The 22870-nt window shown below is 33.3% G+C and overlaps 3 protein-coding genes and 1 long non-coding RNA gene across 5 annotated transcripts; 3 read left to right on the top strand and 1 right to left on the bottom strand.

Moving 5' to 3' along the window:
* The first annotated feature begins 3 nt into the window (after positions 1 to 3).
* Positions 4 to 4221, top strand: LOC123705634 (ADP-ribosylation factor-like protein 16). Its single transcript, XM_045654526.1, has 5 exons — positions 4 to 275; positions 534 to 800; positions 932 to 1030; positions 1739 to 2023; positions 4114 to 4221. Exons 2-4 carry the CDS (start codon positions 549 to 551, stop codon positions 1940 to 1942), a joined length of 555 nt encoding a protein of 184 aa, XP_045510482.1. The 5' UTR covers positions 4 to 275; positions 534 to 548; the 3' UTR covers positions 1943 to 2023; positions 4114 to 4221.
* Positions 4222 to 5941: 1720 nt separating this feature from the next.
* On the top strand, positions 5942 to 9613 carry LOC123705633 (zinc finger protein 501-like). Its single transcript, XM_045654524.1, has 6 exons — positions 5942 to 6154; positions 6486 to 6930; positions 7283 to 7451; positions 7689 to 7783; positions 8971 to 9146; positions 9416 to 9613. The coding sequence occupies exons 1-6, from the start codon at positions 6044 to 6046 to the stop codon at positions 9575 to 9577; spliced, it is 1158 nt and encodes a 385-aa protein (XP_045510480.1). The 5' UTR covers positions 5942 to 6043; the 3' UTR covers positions 9578 to 9613.
* A 2727-nt stretch (positions 9614 to 12340) lies between these two features.
* LOC123702523 lies at positions 12341 to 17199 on the top strand. The gene is made up of 2 exons (XR_006752889.1): positions 12341 to 12481; positions 14193 to 17199. It is a non-coding gene; the product is annotated as an uncharacterized LOC123702523 (long non-coding RNA).
* A 1390-nt stretch (positions 17200 to 18589) lies between these two features.
* On the bottom strand, positions 18590 to 22430 carry LOC123702724 (dual specificity protein phosphatase MPK-4-like). Of its 2 annotated transcripts, none has more exons than XM_045650515.1 (8): positions 22352 to 22430; positions 22074 to 22198; positions 21656 to 21787; positions 21256 to 21355; positions 20708 to 20943; positions 20060 to 20385; positions 19489 to 19681; positions 18590 to 19045 (listed from the first exon to the last, which is right to left on the bottom strand). In XM_045650515.1, coding segments are annotated over exons 1-8 (1218 nt in total). In that variant the 5' UTR covers positions 22354 to 22430; the 3' UTR covers positions 18590 to 18941. The 2 variants fall into 2 exon arrangements, with proteins under 2 accessions (XP_045506471.1, XP_045506478.1); XM_045650522.1 differs by having other exon boundaries at positions 22379 to 22396.
* Positions 22431 to 22870: the final 440 nt, after the last annotated feature.

Raw genomic sequence — 22870 nt, 5'->3', positions numbered from 1 at the left:
CGAGTTTATATGTTTGTTACACTTTTGGGCGTAAACGAAATTCATTTTTTATAATTAATATCGTCATCTTAGAGAAGGATGGAGGAAGGAAGAACCACAGGGAAGAACCTATGAAAATGAAAGCTATGACATCGTACTGGCAAATAGCCACATTACATAAGCTATTATCTTAAATAATAATAAAACAACATAAATCGCTGGTTATTTAGTTAGCTAAGTGTTTTTAGAATAAATAATTGTGGCGTGCGTGTTTTTTAAAACTTTCTATTATCATAGTATGCACCTTCCATTTCAATTCGGTTTCGTAACCGCTTTTCATGATTTGTAGGTTGTTTATTAAATTAAAAATGCATTAATTAAAAATTGACTATAGTATAGTAATTATAATAATTAATCTTTTGGTTGATTGGTATGATTTTTTTCTGCTAGTAGCAGATTTTGTTCCAACGCCATCTATTGGCGAGTGGACGAACAAAGCGTTTCTATGGCGCATTGATAAAACTTTTTAGGCTTGCACAAAATAAAAATTACAGCAATTCCTCCTTACGATGGATGATCCAGAAAATAAAATAACTGTTCTATGCCTCGGACCGAAAGGGTCTGGAAAAACAACTTTGCTGAAGAAACTACAAGATGCTGAAGGTATAGACTATACTTACAGCCCCGTACCCACCATGGGGACTAATATTTACGATCTACATTACCTAAATAAACATGGTAAGAAGCAGTTATTGACTATACGCGAGATTGGAGGCGAAATGGCTCAATTATGGAACAGTTATTTGGACGGTATTGAAAAGGTATCATGAATAAATATTAAATACACCCGATTTCGTTAATTTTTTATTGAGAGCCGAGAGGTTCTTATGGAGAGGAAACACCGCTAGCGTCCAATATAATAATATTATCTAAACAAATCCCATTATTTTAGGTAATATTTGTGGTAGATACGTCGAATTTATGCCAAATATCAGCCGCAGCTGTCATGTTCTACACACTGGTAGCTGAACCAAAACTTCGAAGAACAAAGGTACCTAGCACCTGCTAGATTGCATAATTTATATTATATGACCCTAATTTGGGACCCTATTTGCCATAAGGACATCTGACTTCGCTTTGACTCATGAAGTTAATGATATTTTCGTAAAATATTATTGTCAGAAGTAGTGCGACACGCATAAGAATTGTTTATATTTAATGTTGTTTTTTTTTCAGTAGTTATTTTAGTTTGCTATACACTGCATGTACCTAATGTTAATAATGTTATTAATGACTGGTCACTAGAGTATTTAAATTATTCGGATGTGGCTCCTTGCACTTTTTATTACATACTAGCTTTCCGCCCGCGGCTTCGCCCGCGTTGTCAGAGAAAAACCCGCATAGTTCCCGTTCCCGTGGGATTTCCGGGATTGCGTCATTTTCCCGGGATAAAAAGTAGCCTATGTCCTTTCTCGGGTATCAAAATATCTCCATACCAAATTTCATGTAAATTGGTTCAGTAGTTTAGGCGTGATTGAGTAACAGACAGACAGACAGACAGAGTTACTTTCGCATTTATAATATTAGTATGGATTATTATCTATTTATTTATGTCACAATATTCACTTGCGGATTTTGTAATGTTTTGTAATGAGCTCTTTTAATATATATTTGTTACGTAATGATGAATTCATTTAGGTCAAATAGTTTTTCTCTCTTAAAGAATAATATATTATTATCCAATTAATTTTTCTTCTAGTTCATTTTAGTTTTAAGCAAGATGGATGCAGCATATCGCCAGATGAGGAATGAAGCCTTACTGATGTTACAGTTTGCAAGATTAAGCAGTGAACTACCAAACCCACCCGTTTTGCTAGAAGCATCTCCGTTAACTGGCGAAGGCTTGGACATCCTGAAAGAACATCTCATAGATACTAAACGTTCCCATGTACTTAATAAATAAATTTTAACCTTCATTTTTAACAACATTGACCCACTAGTTTCATGCAAATTCACGTGTTTAATGAGAGATGGATAGATATGTGAATTATGCATTGAGATAATATTAATATGGAGACGATACCGCCTACATCACTTATGTTCCACTCAACATACGTCATGTGGCGTAACTGCACTCAGTCGCTTTCTCGCTCATTGGCGCGAACGTCACGCTCATTTTTTATTTGTTTTAAAGTGAAACGCATCAAATATGCCTACGTGTGTGTTACGATATTGCACAAATAATACAAAGAATACGGAAAAGTGCAAAGGAATAACTTTTCATCAGTCTATTAACTAGATAATAATTTTTAAAACTTAGTTAGAGCAAAATTTTTGGCGGGCGACATTTTGTCATAGATTAAAAATTTAAGATATGACATTGGGCATGAAATAAGTGTTGTTAGTAATAATTGCTGGCGTATATTTTTATAGTATAAAATAATAATTTTACATATTTAGAAAAGCATAGACTGGTTGTTAATTGAAAAAAGGTGAAATCATGAAATATGAAAATCAATTACTCAATCACCAATTTTATTTGTTAATTGATTTTAATCAAGTTTTTAATTGATATTGTATAAGCTACTGACTTGAACGTATAATTGAATTATTATTTATTTATCTGCACTAATATTATAAAGAGGAAAACTTTGTTTGTTTGTTTGATTGTAATTAATAGGCTCATAAACTACTGGACCGATTTTGATGAAAGGAGAATGCCCATTTTTGGTACTGGTTTTTCTCATGCATCAAGACAACAATACTATTAAAAAAAATCTCGGCAATTTAGAGGCCTTCTTACCATCGGAAAATATATTTTGAACAGGGAATGTTTTGTAAAATCTAATAAGACATGTAATTGTTTAGATCCGTTATTATAGATTTAGTGTCCATTACCGGTTACCACGGTAACCAAGCGGTAACTTATTACATTTACTATGGTAAATAGCTAAATGTATTAATATCGATTATTGTTTTCATTGAATTACAAAAAAAATCAATTAACATAAAATCACTCTTTAAGGTATTGTTTATACACTGTAGGTTGTTTTAACAAAGATAGTGAAGTAAAATAATATAAATATGTATATATATATAAAAAAATATTATTATGACATAGCTTGGTAGGTAACCAGTTATTTCTTATTTGTTTCTTTCTTCGAATATGTAGTGAAAAAATGATTCAAACAACAACAACAACATGTAAACCGAATAAAAACTCAATTGGCATTTTTTAAGTATATATTTAGGTTTTCTTGAAATCCGTCCCGGAAGATTTCTGGTGCCTACCTACACTAGCCGATGAACAGATAGACTTTGTCTGAAAGCATAAGCTCTACGCATAGATTAAAATATATGTTAATCGAAAAATAACCTTTGGACGATAAAATGTTACCTAAATCACACATAAACCTAACTAAATCGGGGTTATTTAAGTTTTGAGGTTATTTCACATTTTTCTCAATATCTTGAAAACCCCTGTTTTTATCACAAAAAAATCAATTGGTAAAAATCTTTTGAATATCGAAGAACCCTCCAAAACCACTCTGGCATTGACGCAACACTGTACTGTGGTCCATACTTTCATGGGCATTCTTCTTTGGCACAGACAATCTTAAGACCCTGAGAAAGAACATAGGCTACTTTTTATTGCGAAATATGTGCCACGGGCGAAGCCGGGGCGGACCGCTAGTTCAGAGATAAGTAATTAATATTTTTTCTATTCAAGGTTTCCATGTCTGGGCCGTGAAGAAAGGGAAAAATTATTTTTTTTCTAAAAAAGGCTCAATTTGTAAGGAATAAAACTTCCCATAGCCCTGACTGAACCTAAAACGTCACTATTTACATCATCCTATATTATATGCCAGATATTGTTAGCCCCGCGTAGTAAAGTCAGTTTATACCTAAAATAAATATTAAGTAAGTACAAAGAAAATTTCAAGTCAACGTGCATGTAAGGAGTGGCACCCAATAAAATAGACAGAATAAAACAAAGTGTCGCCTCTATAGCGGTGAGTCAGTGACATCGCATAATCTATGACTGTCTAGCCGTCATTCGCGCGCCCAGAGCCGCCGCGCTTGGCGCACAGATTTTGTTCGTGGTGTCTGCTCCATATTAATATTATCTCAATGGAATTATGTAGCAAATTGTGAAATGCCTAACAAGTGAAATAATAATTAAGCCTTTGATAATTGTTTCTAAACAGGCATAATAATTACTTATATGTATACTTACTTTTAAAGGCATTATATTAATAGTACGAGATCCGGCTGCAGGATCAGTGCGTTCATCGGTTTTTTGCTGAAAACCGAATTTTTATGTATATTTATAATTAGGAGAATATATATCGACTAGGTTGCCAGTCAAAATTTGGCCGCAAGCATGTTTAATTAAAATTTTTCTAATCGATTTTTGGGAAAAAAATTCGTTCACTTGTTTTTTGAATAAAATGTAGTCTACATCACGTCAAATGATATAAAAATTCTAAAAAATCACGGTTGCCGCTTTTCATCTGGCCGCAACATCTTGGCAGCCTGGTGCAAACAGGTATGATTTCGATTTATTTTTACGTTCATAACGCACATTTATGAATCATATATCAAATTAAAGCTAATTTTTTTCTATTTATTATCATATATGGTTGCCTAATTAAATCCGGCCGCAAATAAGGGTTGCTGACTTATAAAAATTATAAATATAGGATTAGTGCGTTCATCGGTTTTTTTGCTGAAAACCGAATTTTTATGTAACTATATGTATTTATAATTAGGAGAATATATATCGACTAGGTTGCACGTCAAAATTTGGCCGCAAGCATGTTTACACTCAACCCTTAATATTCAACATCTTTAACAGCCGGCAACCCTTATTTGCGGCCGGATTTAATTAGGCAACCATATATGATAATAAATAGAAAAAAATTAGCTTTAATTTGATATATGATTCATAAATGTGCGTTATGAACGTAAAAATGAATCGAAATCATACCTGTTTGCACCAGGCTGCCAAGATGTTGCGGCCAGGTGAAAAGCGGCAACCGTTTTTTTTTAGAATTTTTATATCATTTGACGTGATGTAGACTACATTTTATTCAAAAAACAAGTGAACGAATTTTTTTCCCAAAAACCGATTAGAAAAATTTTAATTAAACATGCTTGCGGCCAAATTTTGACTGGCAACCTAGTCGATATATATTCTCCTAATTATAAATATACATAAAAATTCGGTTTTCAGCAAAAAACGATGACCGCACTAATCCTATATTTATAATTTTTAAAAGCCAGCAACCCTTATTTGCGGCGGGATTTAATTAGGCAACCATATATGATAATAAATAGAAAAAAATTAGCTTTAATTTGATATATGATTCATAAATGTGCGTTATGAACGTAAAAATGAATTGAAATCATACCTGTTTGCACCAGGCTGCCAAGATGTTGCGGCCAGGTGAAAAGCGGCAACCGTGATTTTTTAGAATTTTTATATCATTTGACGTGATGTAGACTACATTTTATTCCAAAAACAAGTGAACGAATTTTTTTCCCAAAAATCGATTAGAAAAATTTTAATTAAACATGCATGCGGCCAAATTTTGACTGGCAACCTAGTCGATATATATTCTCCTAATTATAAATATACATAAAAATTCAGTTTTCAGCAAAAAACCGATGAACGCACTGATCCTGCGGTGGGATCTTAGACTATAACCATAGAACGTATTTTGTTATTACTTAATTACTTTACTGTAATCACACTGTAATATTAATAATTTAAATAATGAAACTTTATCACCTGCAATGTTGTATAATTGTCATGAATAAATATTTTGGATAATTTTAGTGTTTTAATTATTATCTTGATATTAATTTTCTCCTTTCGTAAAATGAAACGCAATTCGTTTATTGTTTTGTCAATGTCAAATTCTATATGACAATTTGACATGTTATTAAAAATTAAAATTGAGCTAGAATTTTATATTTAATTTTACTTTTATCTTATTATTTCACTAAATAGTAATAAAATAAATAATTATTATTAATAAAAAAGTAATTTATTTATATTATGGAAACTTCAAATTTGTGTCGCGGCTGTATGAAAGAAGTCGAAGTTTCAGAGGACGTAAACACGGACAAAAATACATTGGATATGTTTTGTTATTGTACAAATATAACGGTAATTTTTACATAAATTCTCAAGATATAGTAGTTTTTATGAATTGAATATACTATCTTTTCGTTTTTTTGTTTAACTTTGAGGCCAGGACTAGAAAGTTGGTATTTCATTTTAACTATATTATTTTTATATTTTTATTTCATTAAACATGAACATGCTACTTAAGTGAATATGTTTTACTTAGAAAAACATTTGAATACTATCAATCAATAAAATATTACAATTAATGGCTATTCAGGATAACTATTCTAGTAAAGGTAGTTGTAAGTAGTAGTAAATGTTAGGTAGTAAAAACTAAAATTGAATAATTAAAATAAAGTTTAATTTCCAGATTACTGAAGATGACATATTACCAAAACAATTCTGCCATGATTGTGAACTCAGCATACAGTCTTCATACAGTTTCATAAAAAGAGCTCAACATGTAAATATAACTCTGAGAAATATATCATTAAGACAGTCAGCTAGTGTAATTGTTATACCAAATAAAACCAAGGATATACAAAACGAAATCTTATTACATGAAAATAGAGTGCAAGATTCTTTATCAATAATTGAAAGTTGCAATGAAATAGATACTAATGAATATAAAATAGAAGGTGTAGAAAAAGAAATAAGTACAAATGAATTAGAATTCATTGAAAGTGATATTAAGTCGGAAACAAAGAACACATGTCCGGAATGTAAGAAAACTTTTATATCTATAGCTTGGTTTAACAAGCACATGGAAAATGAATGTTCCGGACGTAATTTTGAGTGTAAAATATGTAATAAAAGTAAGTAAAAGAAAAAAAAGTTGTCTTGATGTAAATATTATCTATATATTATGTATATGAGTTCTATAGACTAATAATGTAGGAAATCAAATTTATACTAATATTATATAGCTGAAGAGTTTGTTTGTTTGAACGCGCTAATCTCAGGAACTACTGGTCCGTTATGAAAAATTATTTCAGTGTTATCTAATACTTCTTCGATATATAGGCTATCTAGCCTGTGGGTAAAACTGCAGGGCACAGCTAGTTCTTAATAAAATTCATAGTTAGGTGTGTAATGTTTATTCTTGAAATAAAGTAATAAATTGATAATAATATACAAAAATTATTTTCTCTTCATCACCAATTTCAGAGTTCCCAAAGAAATCGAAGCTAGTGGAACACACCACCATCCACTCTGAGCAAAGACAGTACGTTTGCAACACGTGCGGCCGCCAGTTCCAGCGGCGCAAGCAGCTGACGTCACACCTGATATCTCACTCCTCGGAAAGACCGTATACTTGCGAGAAATGCTCCAAGAGGTAAGCTTATTGGAGGAAAGAGATTTTAAATATTTGATTGACTTATTTTAATTTGGCATTGTCGACTTTCATCAATTTTTTTAAGTCCGTTTCAAATAAATAATGATATATTAGCTAAAATATAGACTGTCCTAAATAATATTAACTATGTAACAATTTCCTATAACTTAGGTATAGATAATCTAAAGTTTTGAACAAATTAAAATTATTTTATATTACCTGTGTAATTATTTTCAGCTTCAAATTAAAGAGAATACTCATTGGTCACATGAAGATACATGATGATGTAAAGCAATATTTGTGTTCATTTTGTGGATGGAGCACATCACAAGGTGAGTATCATCAATAAATCTATACATATAATAAATCTGTAGAAGGGTCAATTCTGTACATTGAAAATATTGAAAAAATAAAAAGCAGGGGGTGTTACTGGATCGATACCAAACCCAAATATGTGATTAAAAAAAATTTTGTCTGTCTGTCTGCCTGTCTGTCTGTCTGTCTGTCTGTCTGTCTGTATGTGAAGGCATCACGTGAAAACTAGCGGTTCAATTTCGATGAAACTTGGTATAATTATACCTTAGTATCCTGGGCGTAAAATAGGATACTTTTTATCCTGGAAAAATACGTAGAAAAAAAATAATCTTAATTTTTCAGTTTTATCCATAGACATTGTTCCGTAGAACCGCGAACACACGTTGCGTATTATTATAGGCCTAGCCGTATTTGGGAATTGGGTCCAATAGATATTTATAAGATTTTATTGACAGAGGTACTCAAAATGGAGAAATAACCATCCACGCGAAGACCGACATCCGCGCGGACGGAGTCGCGGGCGGAAGCTAGTTTGTAATAAAACAATTAAATATCAGAAATTATATATTTTTACAAACACTTAAAAACTGGATATTTAGAATAAAAACGCCTTAAATTTTGTACTTGGCAAATATGTTTTACACATTTAAGTTCATTTTTTAATGAAATAAACTAGGCTCCTTCTTTTGAATGTTTTGCAATTATCAGCTGCATGCATTTTAAAAAATTACATTTAAATATGTTAGCTATTTCATTTACTAACAAAATGTAAAGTGCAGGTCCTAAACGAGATCCCTGGGGAACCCCTCCTGGTATCAAATTTACCCTAGAGTCAAGAAATTTCGTACGCAAATTAGGATAAGTACGACTTTTTTGTCGATACGACGCGCACCATCGATATGTGTGATCGGTGACCCGTGAGCCCGTAACCCGTATATTTATTGCAATTTCAGATATCTTAGCAAAATTTAATGATCGAATAAATCAAACGCATAGCTTAAATCTATATGGAAGTTTGCTGTTATGTTCAAATTTCAAATGTATCTATGGTACATCAAATCCTTTGTCTTTTAAAAGTAATTATGTTCGTGATTTTTGTCCAATCCATCTCTCCCTTTCGTGCTTCACGTGATTTTTGACCCCTTAAAGACAGTATAGCACAATGTGGCAAATAGATGACAATACGCTGCGTTATATCCTTCAGCGAACAACCTGCAAGTGCACCAGCGTTCGCACACGGGCGCGAAGCCGTTCGCGTGCGAGTGCGGGTTCCGTACGGCGACCCGCTCGTCGCTGCGCCGGCACCGCCTGCGGCACTCGCAGCGGCGCGCGCACGCGTGCTCCCACTGCGGGAAGGCGTTCTACGACGTGAGCGCGCTGGTGAGTGAGCAAAACACGTAGCAACTATAGAACACTGTCATGTTTCTGGACAATTGTGATAAAGGGGAAAATCGAAAAATAAAAAATGTATATCTATGTGTAGCTCTGCTATAAAAATAGTGTATATGCCGTGCCGTATATGCACACGGGTCAGAAGTGAAACTTCTTAAGGCGTTTGTTTAGGCGTGATTGAGTAACAGACAGACAGACAGAGTTACTTTCGCATTTATAATATTATTAGTATGGATTATTTATCATTCCCCCCACAGGCGCGTCACCGCCGCACGCACACGGGCGAGCTGCCGTACGCGTGCACGCGGTGCGCACGTGCGTTCGCTGACAGCTGGAAGAGGAAGAATCATCTCATGCGTGCGCATGGACTCGGGCTCAGTGATATACCGCGCATGCGCAAGGATGGACAACAGTATTGATGAAATTGTGCTGTACATAATAAATGATGGAAAATTTACTGTTGTTTTCTTTAACTTTCAAATACTTTATAATAACAGTCAGTTTGTGTTTGCACTATGATGACCATGTATTGTCCTTTTATTATGTGTGTAAAAAATGCGCGCGCGTTCGCTGACAGCTGGAAACGGAAGAATCATCTCATGCGTGAGCATGGACTCGGGCTCAGTGATATACCGCGCATGCGCAAGGATAGACAACAGTATTAATGCGATTGTGATAATTAATATTAGAATTTTCGTGTTTTTTCCGGGGATACCTAGCTACCTAACTAACTACCTAGCTAACCTAGCCTATAATAATTAATTAAATTGATTAGGTACAATTATTGATTTGTTGAGGTACATATTTTAATATATTTAATGTACTTTTAAGGTTAATAAAAAATAAAAAAGCAATACTTTATACATAACTTTAATAACATCAAATAAGTAACAAAAACATGATTTGAGAACATTTAAAGTTAGAGTACACTTCACAAAGACTAGTTAATAGTTATTGTCTTACAATAATAAAATACATTTACTGAGCATGGAATAACATATTTGAAATGTTTTAAAATATGTACTGCAAAACATTATTAATTCTACAAAATCACAAACATCATTTTAATAATATAATACCTAGCAGTAATAACAACACGAATAATGGAAAAAAGTAAACTGCAAAGTTATATAGGTATTTTGTAGGTAGACATCGCCTAGGCTCTTTATAAAAAGGCGCCATATTTGCTTATTTTTGTATATCGTGCACTAAAACAGTAGGTATTTTTAGAACAAGTAAGTAATCCAACAATTATTATATTTAAACTAGGCAAGAGCATAAGAAACATTCAAAAGACTAAAGAAATTGAAATACTTATTATTGTAAAACAGACGGAAGACAAGCTGTAAGGAAGTTCAACTATTGGAGGAAATAATTTTTTATATGAAATAATTTGGCAGCTCACCAAGTATTCACCAAGTACTTAGCAATAAATATATAATTGATATTAAATACATTAAATACGTATAGATTTGTACTATTTGAAACTTATAACACATATTTACTTTCATCGTGGTACTTTAGTCGACGAGATCCCTCGGAGAACGGGGCACGCGGGGGGATTTTTACTAGTTTGTAATCTATTGGCTACTGCTTAAAAATATCTTGGCTTCTTAGATTACGGCACTATTAGTGTTTATAATGCAGCTTTTTGAAGAAATAAATAAATTTACTAATAAAAACATTAATTTTTATACAAAACTAGCGGTCCGCCCCGGCTTCGCCCGTGGTACATATTAACGTTTTCTCTACATAAGAACCATCCTCGTACTTCAAGGAATATAATAAAAAAAGAATTATCGAAATCGGTTCAGCCGTTCTCGAGTTATGGAATTACAACGAAAAGTGGCATTGATTTTTATATATATAGATAAAAAAAGAATTATCGAAATCGGTTCAGCCGTTCTCGAGTTATGGAATTACAACGAAAAGTGGCATTGATTTTTATATATATAGATTGCCGTGTCTTTTATAAGCGTAACCTTGTATTATAAATCACTGTGGAATTCTTCTTGAATTTACGGGTTAAACGATTTTTACATAGTCATAAATTCAGTTGGCTTCACCTTACTCTGATTTCATTTATTTATTTACATTCTTAGGGGGGAAATATCTATGATTTGATTTTGTAAAGGTATTTTAGGTTTTATCTAACGATTTTTATTTAACGTACAGAACGAAATAAAAGAGATGAAATTAATTATTTTGGAACTAAATCGTTTTTCATTACCTGGCAATCCTGAATTGCCAATGTAGCTGTCAAGTTGAAAAAAAATTTGTTGTTTTGTGAAAAAGTGGAGAATTATTGAGATGAAATTGTTATTTAGAACAAGAAATTTAAATAAAAAACCGGCCAAGTGCGAGTCGGGCTCGCGCACAAAGGGTTCCGTAGCAGCAAATATAATAAACTTATTATGTCAATTTATACACCTGGTGAATGGAGCCTAAACTCTCCCGATATTTTGCCTTGTACTTTTATGTATGAATATTAATATTAATGGCGTATTGCTTGAATAAGCTAATATTTCTCGTAAAAAGTACCTACATTATAAAGATTTTATATCATCGCGGATTTTTAAAGGTGTACAATACTGTAGTATATTTTTTGATCTATCTTATAAGGTTCAGCCATCGTTTTCAGTGTAAGCACAATAACTTAACCAAAATTACAGTTAAATCAACCTATCTCAAAAACTATAAGAGATACTTTGATCAAACCAAAAATCGTTGAAAGAGTTAATTAGCATGCATCACCTCTATTTTTTTTAGAATTTTATACCCCGTAGTTATAAAAATAGAGGGGGGGGGACATACTTTTTACGACTTTGAGAGCTGATATCTCAAAAACCGTTCACTTTAAGAAAAATGTTTTTTAGAAAACTTTATATCATTTTAAAAGACCTTTCCATTGATACCCCACACGGGTATGTACATCGAAAAAAAAAATTTCATCCCTCAGTTACATGTATGGGGGGCCCCACCCCCAATTCTTTTTTTTACTATTTAGTGTCATATTTTTGTAGCGGTTCATACAACACATATTCCCATCAAATTTCATCACTGTAGTACTTATAGTTTCCGAGTAAATCGGCTGTGACAGACGGACAGACGGACGGACAGACGGACATGACGAAACTATAAGGGTTCCGTTTTTGCCATTTTGGCTACGGAACCTTAAAAAGGAGACATCATGAAAAAGGTTAAACGTAGCGGTGTCCGTGATGTCGTGTATAAAGTTTTCATTCGGTGTTTGTCCGAATTTCAAGCTAGAAGGTTATTGACTGATTTGGAAAACGTTTACAAACGTACAGCAGAATATACCGGTGAAATTCCATTTATTTTTGCTCAGTACTACGTAAAATAGAATATTCCATTAGTGACGAGTGTTTAATGTATGTATGGCGATTATTACGTTTTCGCAATTTAATTTGAGGTTATTTGTATGAAACAAAAACTAGTTTTTATAGTGCGACTAGCACAATTTGAGTCAAGGAGTTATATCCAATCCAACCAGCCTCAAATAAATTACCTAGTTTAGATTTTACTACATAGTATAGTGATAACTGTTTTCATATAGCTATGAATCAATCAAACCATAAGAAAAAAATCATATTTTAGATTTAGCTTACTAACCACTTACTAGAGTAGCACAGGGACACTGGCCTCCTACATTAAAAAAAATTAATAAAATAAAGGAAGTTTTAGTTTTAAGCTACTATAAAAATATGTTAAACTAGCTTCCGCCCGCGACTCCGTCCGCGCGGATGTCGGTCTTCGCGTGGATGGTTATTTCTCCATTTTGAGTACCTCTGTCAATAACATCTCGCCGTCCCCGGAGAATAAAATGATAACAGCAAAAACACAACTTTTCAGGAGAAATAAAAAACCGATAATTGTCTATAACTCGCAAAGCAATAGACGTAGAGATAAAAAAAGGCTCAGAGGTAGCTAATTTTTTAACCTTTTATTATGTTTCAAAATATTTTTAATAACTTTAAGAGAACTGAAGATAATTAAAATTTAAAAAGTTAGTAGCATTTGACTGAAATGTAAATTTACTAATACACACTTATCATTTTATTCTCGTTTATATTGGACATATGCATTAATGGATAATATCCAATGAACTTTTATTCTGGGTTTTTTTTAAACAATATTAGAGTAATCAACTATTATTACATAAAAAATGAAGACACTAAAAAATAATTAAAATCAGTCTTCCTGATCTACATCGTGATCATAATGTACATGATCATACGAATGGCGCCAAAACATATTTTTACGAGAATAAAATGATAATAGGCGTTCGTCATTATTTCGCCGTTTCTTTTTTCCGAGAATATTATTGTAAAAGTTATTACCACATAAAGAGTGAAGAAACTTTTTCACTATCATATTACTATCTTTTTTTTCTAGTACGAATATGTTCTGGGAAAAAGCAGTGAATACAATTGTAATATCCTATAACTTTGTGGATAACAGGAGAAAAAATACAAAAAAAATTGTATAGATGTATTAAGCTACGTAGGCTTCAAATATCGCATAACAATAAAACTATGGTAATGGCGATTATCATTTTATTCTCCGGGGACGGCGAATTCTTATAAATATCTACTGGACCCAATTCCCAAATACGGCTAGGCCTATAATAATACGCAACGTGTGTTCGCGGTTCTACGGAACAACGTCTATGGATAAAACTGAAAAATTAAGATTAATTTTTTTCTACGTATTTTTCCAGGATAAAAAGTATCCTATTTTACGCCCAGGATAATAAGGTATAATTATACCAAGTTTCATCGAAATCGAACCGCTAGTTTTCACGTGATGCCTTCACATACAGACAGACAGACAGACAGACAGACAAAAAAATTTTTAATCACATATTTGGGTTTGGTATCGATCCAGTAACACCCCCTGCTATTTATTTTTTCAATATTTTCAATGTACAGAATTGATCCTTCTACAGATTTATTATATGTATAGATGTATATGATCTATTTGATTTTATTCATCCTAATCCGTTTGTTATAGGGGTTTCTGCAAAAGCACAGTACGCTGGATAGTAGAGCAAGGGAGTAAAAATTAAGGAAAATTTTCAACACCAGCCAAACATAGGAGAGGTAGACCATCAAAGACTTTAGATGACTTTGACATCTGCCCAATACGCCAAAAGATTCATTTTTTTTTACACCGTAAAAAAGGAAGTACCGACGATTGGCAAATTATTGGCTCAGCTACGTGATGACATTGGGTATGATGGAAGTTGTGAGCATTTGCGAAAACTTTTAAAAAAGATTGGATTTCGCTATACAAAAAGTAAATCCAATAGGCAGGTTCTCCTTGAAAAACCCATTATAGCACACAAAAGAGAGATGTATCTGCAAGCTATAATGGACATAGAAGTTTGCCAGAAGAAATTCAGAAGGAAATCATTTACTTGGATGAAAGTTATATACATTCAAGCTATAAAGTTTAAAAATGTTGGCAGTCAATAGATACAGAAGGTGTGACTACAGACATTTCTAAAGGAAAGAGATGGATTTTAGTACATGCTGGAAGTGAAAAAGGCTTTGTGCCTAATATTCTTTTAATCTTTAGTGGTTTAAATAAACAAGAAGATTATCACTCTGAGATGAACCAGACAAACTTTCAAAAAATGGGGTTACTGAAAAACTATTACCAAATATAAGAGAACCCTCAATCTTTGTTATGGAAAATGCTCCCTACCACTCGGTGGTAAAAAATAAATGTCCAACACCAGCCAACGAGGTTGATGAAATAAAAATGTGGTTGTTAGAAAATAATATTCCCTTTGATCTACACCTAAGGAAACCTTCTCTTGTTCAGCTGGCAAAGAAATATAAACCAGATCCAGTTTATGAAATTGATGAATTATTGGGGCAACACGGTCACACAGTGGTAAGGTTACCGCCTTATCACTGTGACCAATCCAATAGAATTGATTTGGGCACAAGCAAAAAGAAAGATTGCTTCGCAAAATGTTGGAGCAAAAAATATTAAAGAATTGGCTTTAGATGTATTCAACTCCATTACAAATGAAGATTGGAAAAATTGTTGTGACCATGTAAAAAAAAATACAATAGGGGCAAAACCCTGTACAATAACATAGAGAAATTTATTATTAGTGTGCGACAAATATTTCAAAACCTGTATGTATAGCAACTGTGAGACGTGTATGGATGATAAAATACACGAAAAGGAGAATTTGCCAGCAAAAGTAAAATGGTCTGCATGGTCATTACTAAATCATGAATACGGTGAACCTTGAAACATTAAAAAAAGACACAGAAATAAGGTAGTGCGAAAGATTTAATTGACACCTACAACAAAGAATTAGCAAATTTTAAAAGGCCTTAAAAGGCGCTGTAGATTTTAATTCAAAGTTACCAAATATGACAGTGGAGCAAAAAATTAATAATTTAAAACAAGATTTGTTAAATAGTCCATGCTATGTCTTCGGTGACCACGACAAATGTAAACCTTATTTTTGCAAAGAAATAAGTGGTGACAATTTAGTCCGTGAAATGAAAAAATGTGGTTTATGGTATGACATTTTTTTCTATTTTGAGCCTTCCTATAACGAATGCAGAAAGTCTTTTAATGGCTCACACAAATAATATAGCTGAACAATTTCATTCTATTATCGCGAAATTTGTTGTAATGTATGAATGTGTTGTAACGTATTTTTAAAGTGCATGCAGTGCTCATTTTTTATTGGTTGTCCATCATGTTCTATATTTTTTGTGTATTTTTCATGTAATTTCATCGATGTACCAATCAGATCAAAAAATACCGAAATACCTACAAAATATTTAAACCGTATTGCTTCTAAAAACAAAAGGAAAGCAGACACAAATAGAAACGAATCAAAAGAAATGTTGCACATGCAGATGAGCATTATCGGGGTATGGAGAAAGAAGCAGACCTCGACAGTAAAGTTTTTCAAAAAAAGAAAGACGAACTGTTATTAGAATTAAGTCAAAGTGCGAGTCAGAGGCATGAAATTCAAATAAAAACTATAGGTCAAGGAGCCAACCAAGAACGGTTGAAGCAACGAAAAATGAGGTTGACAGCTTCATTCTCAGGTCAAGTCTGCAAACTAAGAGATACCACATCTGGCCAAAACATTATAAAACAATTGATATATAGTAAATTTAAAGGTAATGATGCCACAAAATACGAAAATGAAAATGAACCCATCGCACTGAAAGATGCCGACACACTTTTAGGTCTTCATATTGAACTATCTGGGTTGTTTATCGACGAAAATCTACATTTTCTCGGAGCAAGTCCAGATGATTTGATAGATGTGAACGCTATAGTCGAAATGAAGTGCCCTGCAAGCGCAGCAAACTTTGCGCCATTTGAAGCAATAGACGAAAAAAATTACCTTTTGCACTAAAGATAACATGCTAAATAAAATAAAACTAAAAACAAATTATAATTATTGTTATCAGGTACAGGGCCTATAGCAAACCGCGAATACTGTATTTTTATTGTGTGGTTTAGAATATGAAAAAATTGAAAAAGATAATGAATTCTGGAATTCTATTGTAAACAAATTACAAGAATTTTATTTTATATGCAATATGCATTTACCCGAATCAATAGATCCCCGTTTGCCTAGAAATCTGCTGAAAAAAATCTATTATGAGCAGGATTTTAACCCACAACCTACCGGGTATAGCCCTCAATCGCTCTGCCACTAAGCTATTTATCGAAATTCTCTCAGGGTACATAATATCAAATTATTACATTTTATTGTAATGTTTTAGATGACATAGCATCGTGTAATTTTTTAAAACTGTAAAATGAAGAATATCATAATATTTATAGTAATAAAGAAAGTAAAATAATGAAAATAATATAAAGCGTGTTAAATTGGCTATTATATGTCGAGGTGAGTTTGCGACCAGCAATCGAAATATGGTCACCCTACACTTTATTAAAAATCAATGTAACAATCTCTATTACTTACCTAATTATGAATAACATAATAAATGTTTACCTGTGGAAATCCTTGCTTTTTATTTTAATCATTCTTAGCCGGGAACAGTTATTTTATCCCAGACGTAAAACTGGTGGCGAAGTATATTTTCGGGCGAGCTGTACTTGAGGGGTCTAAGTGCATATCCGCCACTGTCTAGGCAAAATAACCCCGCAAGATGTCAGAAAATTTCATTCTGATTTTTACGCAAAAAGAGAGAAAAAACATCAAGACAATTTCATTTTAAAATATTTGAAAACAAGTTCCAGCTCGCCGCAGACGTAAAGTTCAACAACGAAATGAATCCAAAACGTTTACTGCAATGTACGTCAAAACATTTATCAAGTCTTATAAATTGTTGCGGGTTTGTCAAGCCATATTTTTGAAAATTCTAAAAATAGACTTAGAAGAATTTCAAAAACTTTTGACTACTGGACTTCTACCAGAAGATCGACGTGGCGGCGATAGAGCGTCGATGAAAAACTCAGCGGAGTGTTATGCAGTTCATAGAATCGTTTAAATGCATTGAGGCGCATTATTGCCGTTCTGCCACATCTGAGAGAAAATATGTATCGTCTGACCTGAATATTAAAAAAATGTGGAGAATGTACCAAGAACAACAAATTGATACGTCTTTGAAAGTTAAGGAATTTTTTTTCCGTAACATTTTTAATAGAAATTATAATATTGGCTTTAACACACCGCGTGTCGACGTGTGCAGTAAATGTACCGAATTATCGGAGAAAATAAAGAGGGCAAAAAAACAAAATGATCAGACAGCAACAATCAGCCTTATGACTGAACTTCGTATCCACAAATTAAAATCAAAATGTTTTTATGAATATTTACGAGAGCAAAAGTAATTTATGCTGACACTGGGCCTTAGCCAAACGTCAAAACGCCAAGGAATAGAATACGCTATCGATAGAAATTGACATAAGCGTATGATGTTTTGCATAAGGATTCGGTCACCCTACCAACGACAACGACGACCACGAACAAAATTTTCATCCAGTCGCAATTAAATAAAATTGTGCAAAACACAATTAAAAATGAAATTTAAGAATTTCCTGTCGTATTGGTGTTTGGAAAAAAAAAATTGAGATCAATGGATAAACAAACAGGTTTTTCATAGAAACGGTGGCTCCTAGAAAAAAATGTATTTAACCTTTTTTATAGATAATTAGATTATATACAATTTTGGTTCAGGTGATTGTATGATAAACTTACCGTCTCGGCGAAAATCGCAAAAAACCCTATTTCTTTTTATTAATTGACCTCGAATTTTTTTATTCCTGAGTACCAGAATGACGGGAGATTTTAATATTGATTTTGAACAAATTTCGGCAAGATTGGAACTTTGGTCGTGGTCGTCTGCGTCGTTGGTAGTGTGATCGAACCATTACCAAAATGTCATGAGCTTATGTCAATAATTAGCGTTAGCAGTTTCTATTCCATGGCGTTACGTACGTTTGTCTAAGGCCCACTGTCATTCGATTGCCAGAAGAATCAAGTACTCCCTAAAATCCCAGACTTAAGCTATTGCTAAACAAGTACACAACAAGCTGTTTTTGATGACTTAATAATTCATATCAATGGCACGCGCAACCCTAATGAGTGACGTCACACGCGTTTTACAACTCCGCGTGCCACGAACGTTCTCGTGGACTAAAATACATCTTTACAACAACTATCATATTGTTTTCATTGCAAATACCACATTTTCAAGTCAATCCAATATACAATTTTTGTATATAAAGTTAAAATCTGTTCTAAACAGTAACTTGTACATTCTGTACGATGTTCGACCACTCCACTTTGGAAGGCACCAGGTAGAATGCTGGGGCCACCTTTTGACCGCATGGGCATTTGCAACCTGAAATTCAAAGTAATTAAATTTAATATTTATGTAATATTTTTTATTCAATCAGTATACAGTTGAAAAGTGGTCGATAACCTGCTGACGACATTTTGCTGAATAGGTAACCAATATATTAGAAATTAGAAATAGACACATCCTGTACACAGTATAGCTTGCCCAGCTTTCTACAGCACGCAGCGCTTGGGGCATTTCAACTTGCCTTATGAAATCTGCCCGATCCTCACATTGGGTATGTGAGGATGGGGCAGATTTCATTAGCCAGCTGAAGCTGCCCAGTTTCATGCGGCAGATCAACATGCCGTATGAAATATGCCCCACACATTGCCCCAAGCCCATATTAGTGCTCCAAGTACTTACCATGGTAAATAGTATAACTATGTTATGAAATTAAAAGGGCTAAAAGAAGTCTAATTGAATAAATAAACATTTGCACGTACCCATAAGCCAGCTGAAGCTGCCCAGCTTGGTGCGACACTTGGGGCAGTTGAGCCTGCCCTGCGGCGCCTGCCCCACGTCCTCCATCCACCGCATCGGCTCCACGAACCACATGAGACGGCACACTGTGGGCAGATCTGCCCGGGCCGCTATGCTTGATTCTACTAGGTTTGTTTCATGGTAGCCGTCGAGTACCTGGAAAGACATTAATAAATTGTTATAATATTGTATGACGCCTAAATGAGTTTATAAAAATCTTTTTCTAAGACATACTGTAACAAGTAATCTTCATTCATACTCACAAAAACAAATGGAATTATTACAATATTTTTTTTCAAATTCAACATTTCATCTACTACTAATTCTTTGTTTGCAACTAATGTTGTTACGAATATTTACAGATGTATGCTTTAAGTTAAATCCTCAAAACTACGCAATTTTATTTTAAAGGTGGGGTGATTCTTGAGGAAGTCTTTAGTACATATATCATTTATTGGGTAGTTAGACGAAGCGGGCGAAGCCGCGGGAGGGATATTAAATAAATAAATTACCTACTAGTTGGCTAACACTCACCTGACTAGATCCCTCCTCACCATCCTGCACCGTCACACCACACTCATCCCCATCCATGATCTGGCAGGCCAAGCTCTTTAGCTTATCAATTAACAACTGACCATTCTCTGCACAAGTCAACCCCGTTAGCTTACTGGGCGGAGGCCTGATGCCTTTCTTGGCTAGTTCGATCTTCACTTGCTTAGGAATGTGGGGTATTATGTTACTCTGACTGGCGACGATGCGACGGCACTTCTTACAGCGGTATACTATTGGGTCTGGTCGCTCTCTAATCAAACCAGGATCTGGTTTTATTAAGTCTGCGAATAGTTGCGGCAGGATTTTCACTGTAACAATAATAATATTGTTTTGAAACTAATCAAATTATTTTTTTTTTATATATTTTGTTCAATATAAAATAAATTTTTTCACTGTATAATTCATGATATTCAAGTGAATTCATAAATAAAAGAAGTGCACGCAAAACAGGACAAAACTATGAACATTGCTTGAAACCTACAGCCAGATAATAAACAAGGACATTTAAAATAACCAAAATATGGAAACCTTAGCCATTATTTAAAAAGAACAACATAATATTACTTTAATAATTTGCTGACCCCCTAAGTTTTTACCAACATATAAAAAAATCTGTAATATCTGCCTTACCTTGTTTCAACTTCTGCCCAGCCATTTTCAACCTAAACTGCTTGTACCTAGGGTCCTCTCTATTTATCAAGTACCCCATATGTCCAAACAGCTTGAGTTGGGCCACAAAGCCCACATTTGGACCAATAAACCGTCTCTTACTCTTCACAAGAACGAATGCTTCTTCGTAACAAAGCCCATACTTTTCCATTATATACGCAATTACTACTGCCGCTGATCTTGATACACCAAAGTAGCTGTTGAGGAAAAAGGAAAACTATTAATACCTGTAGAAACTTCAAGAGAAAATTAACTTTTAAACTAAAACAAGGTTAAAGTAAAATAAGCCATTAGAACTAATTTTTGCATTTGAGCTTTTTCATATTGAAAAATATCAAGTCTCAAAATAAAATCAAGTCTCAAATTATTTAATGATTCCAATAAGTATGAAAAAGATTTCTTTTGTCAGTAGCAGTAACTATTTTTGCTAAGATAATGATTACAACATCATAATATTCTTTTCAATTTTAATGTTTAAAATAATAAAAATTTTGATACTATTATATTACCAATGGACCAGCACAGTGCCTCCACCAGCAATAGCTTGCTTGATGAACTCATTGCAATCTGGCAGTTGACTAATTAAATCTTCTTTCGGTATATCAGCCACTGAAAAAATGCAAATTAATCAAAATTCAATCAAATAAGTAGTCAATTTGATGATTATTGTATAAAATAGGTAATTGAGGTAAATGTTAAAAATATGTTGATTCAAAAGTTCTTCTAGAAGAAGTCTAATTGAATAAATAAATGTTTGAGTTTGAGGTGGAATTATTTTATAGAATCTAGTCTCATGCGCCCATAAGTGCTGTTTTATGTGTCTATAATACACAAAAGTTTTATCAGCATCTTTTGCTAGATCATAAATTCTTTGAAAGAGTTATTCAATACAAATGATCAATAACTCACATTTGACGAATTTAAAGATAAGTTTACTGCAATCTAAGACTGTTCTTGGTAGTGGTACCAGGTCGATTGTCAGCACATGTGTCACATTGAGACGTTCTAGCGTTTTGTGGTCTCTCGCACATGCTAGGTTACCTGAAAGTAATACACACTATGTAGAATAAACAATATCTGTTTGACTAAACAGAAAATTAATTATTTAATTTTAAACTATCTACATACATGAAACTTAAGAACCCGATTTGGCCCAATATAAAAATTTTATTGTACATTTAAAACTGCGTTTAAATATGCCTACATTAAATTACTAGCAAAGAAAGTATAACAAGAATGCCTTCCAACTTATATTAGATTTATGGATTGCAAGCCTTACAGGCTCACAGTAAATCTCACTGCACACAAGTTATAGAAAAATCTTTACCTAAATAAAGTCCGTCGTCTATAAGATCAACACTGATGTCCAAATTCTCATCATCATCGGCAGTCTCGGCCGCGTGAATTTCAACTTCTGCTAGTTGTTTAGCCATTAATAATATGTAAGAGTTCCTAAATAATCAGTTACTTTCTATGAAACAATCTTGACCAAATAAAATCAATAAAACGAACAGACTTTAAAAATAATTTTTGATGTTAATTGATTGCCCCGTTCAAGTTATCAGATTTAGATTATTTCGAAATATAAATCCAAAAGGTAGGTACATAAAAAAGATACGGTAGATACGGCACCAATTACAGTATTTTAATTCAAAAAAAATAAAAAGATTCCGATTCGCGGGAAATCAACATTCAACAAAAATTTCACACAACTGTCAACAACAACTCCAATTGTCTCCAACTGTCAATAATTTTGAAATGTCAACAGTCAAGTCAACAGATAATTAATATAGATCTAAACTATTAAAGTCACAGACGAGGTCACAGTCACAGTATTACAATATTATTTCCTACAGTAAGGAAACGCCTTTGATGTCGCGCGATGCCGCCGCCAGCGTAGGTACTTACGCTGCCACACGAAAATACGCTAGGGTTGCAACAAATGGGAAATAAAACAATTTTGATTATTAATATTATGATGAAATCATTTATTCATATGTACATTCAAAATAATTGCGATTATTAAATCTGATGTAATTATTTGTTCATAAATATATAATTACAGATATTGCACTGCTAAATATTATTTACGTGGACACTTTATTTTTGGATGTTCTTAATTGT

Source organism: Colias croceus, chromosome 2, assembly GCF_905220415.1.
Source record: "Colias croceus chromosome 2, ilColCroc2.1".
Taxonomy (NCBI): domain Eukaryota; kingdom Metazoa; phylum Arthropoda; class Insecta; order Lepidoptera; family Pieridae; genus Colias; species Colias croceus.
The sequence above is the reverse complement of the archived record's forward strand: the minus strand, read 5'-3'. Positions and strand labels throughout refer to the sequence as shown.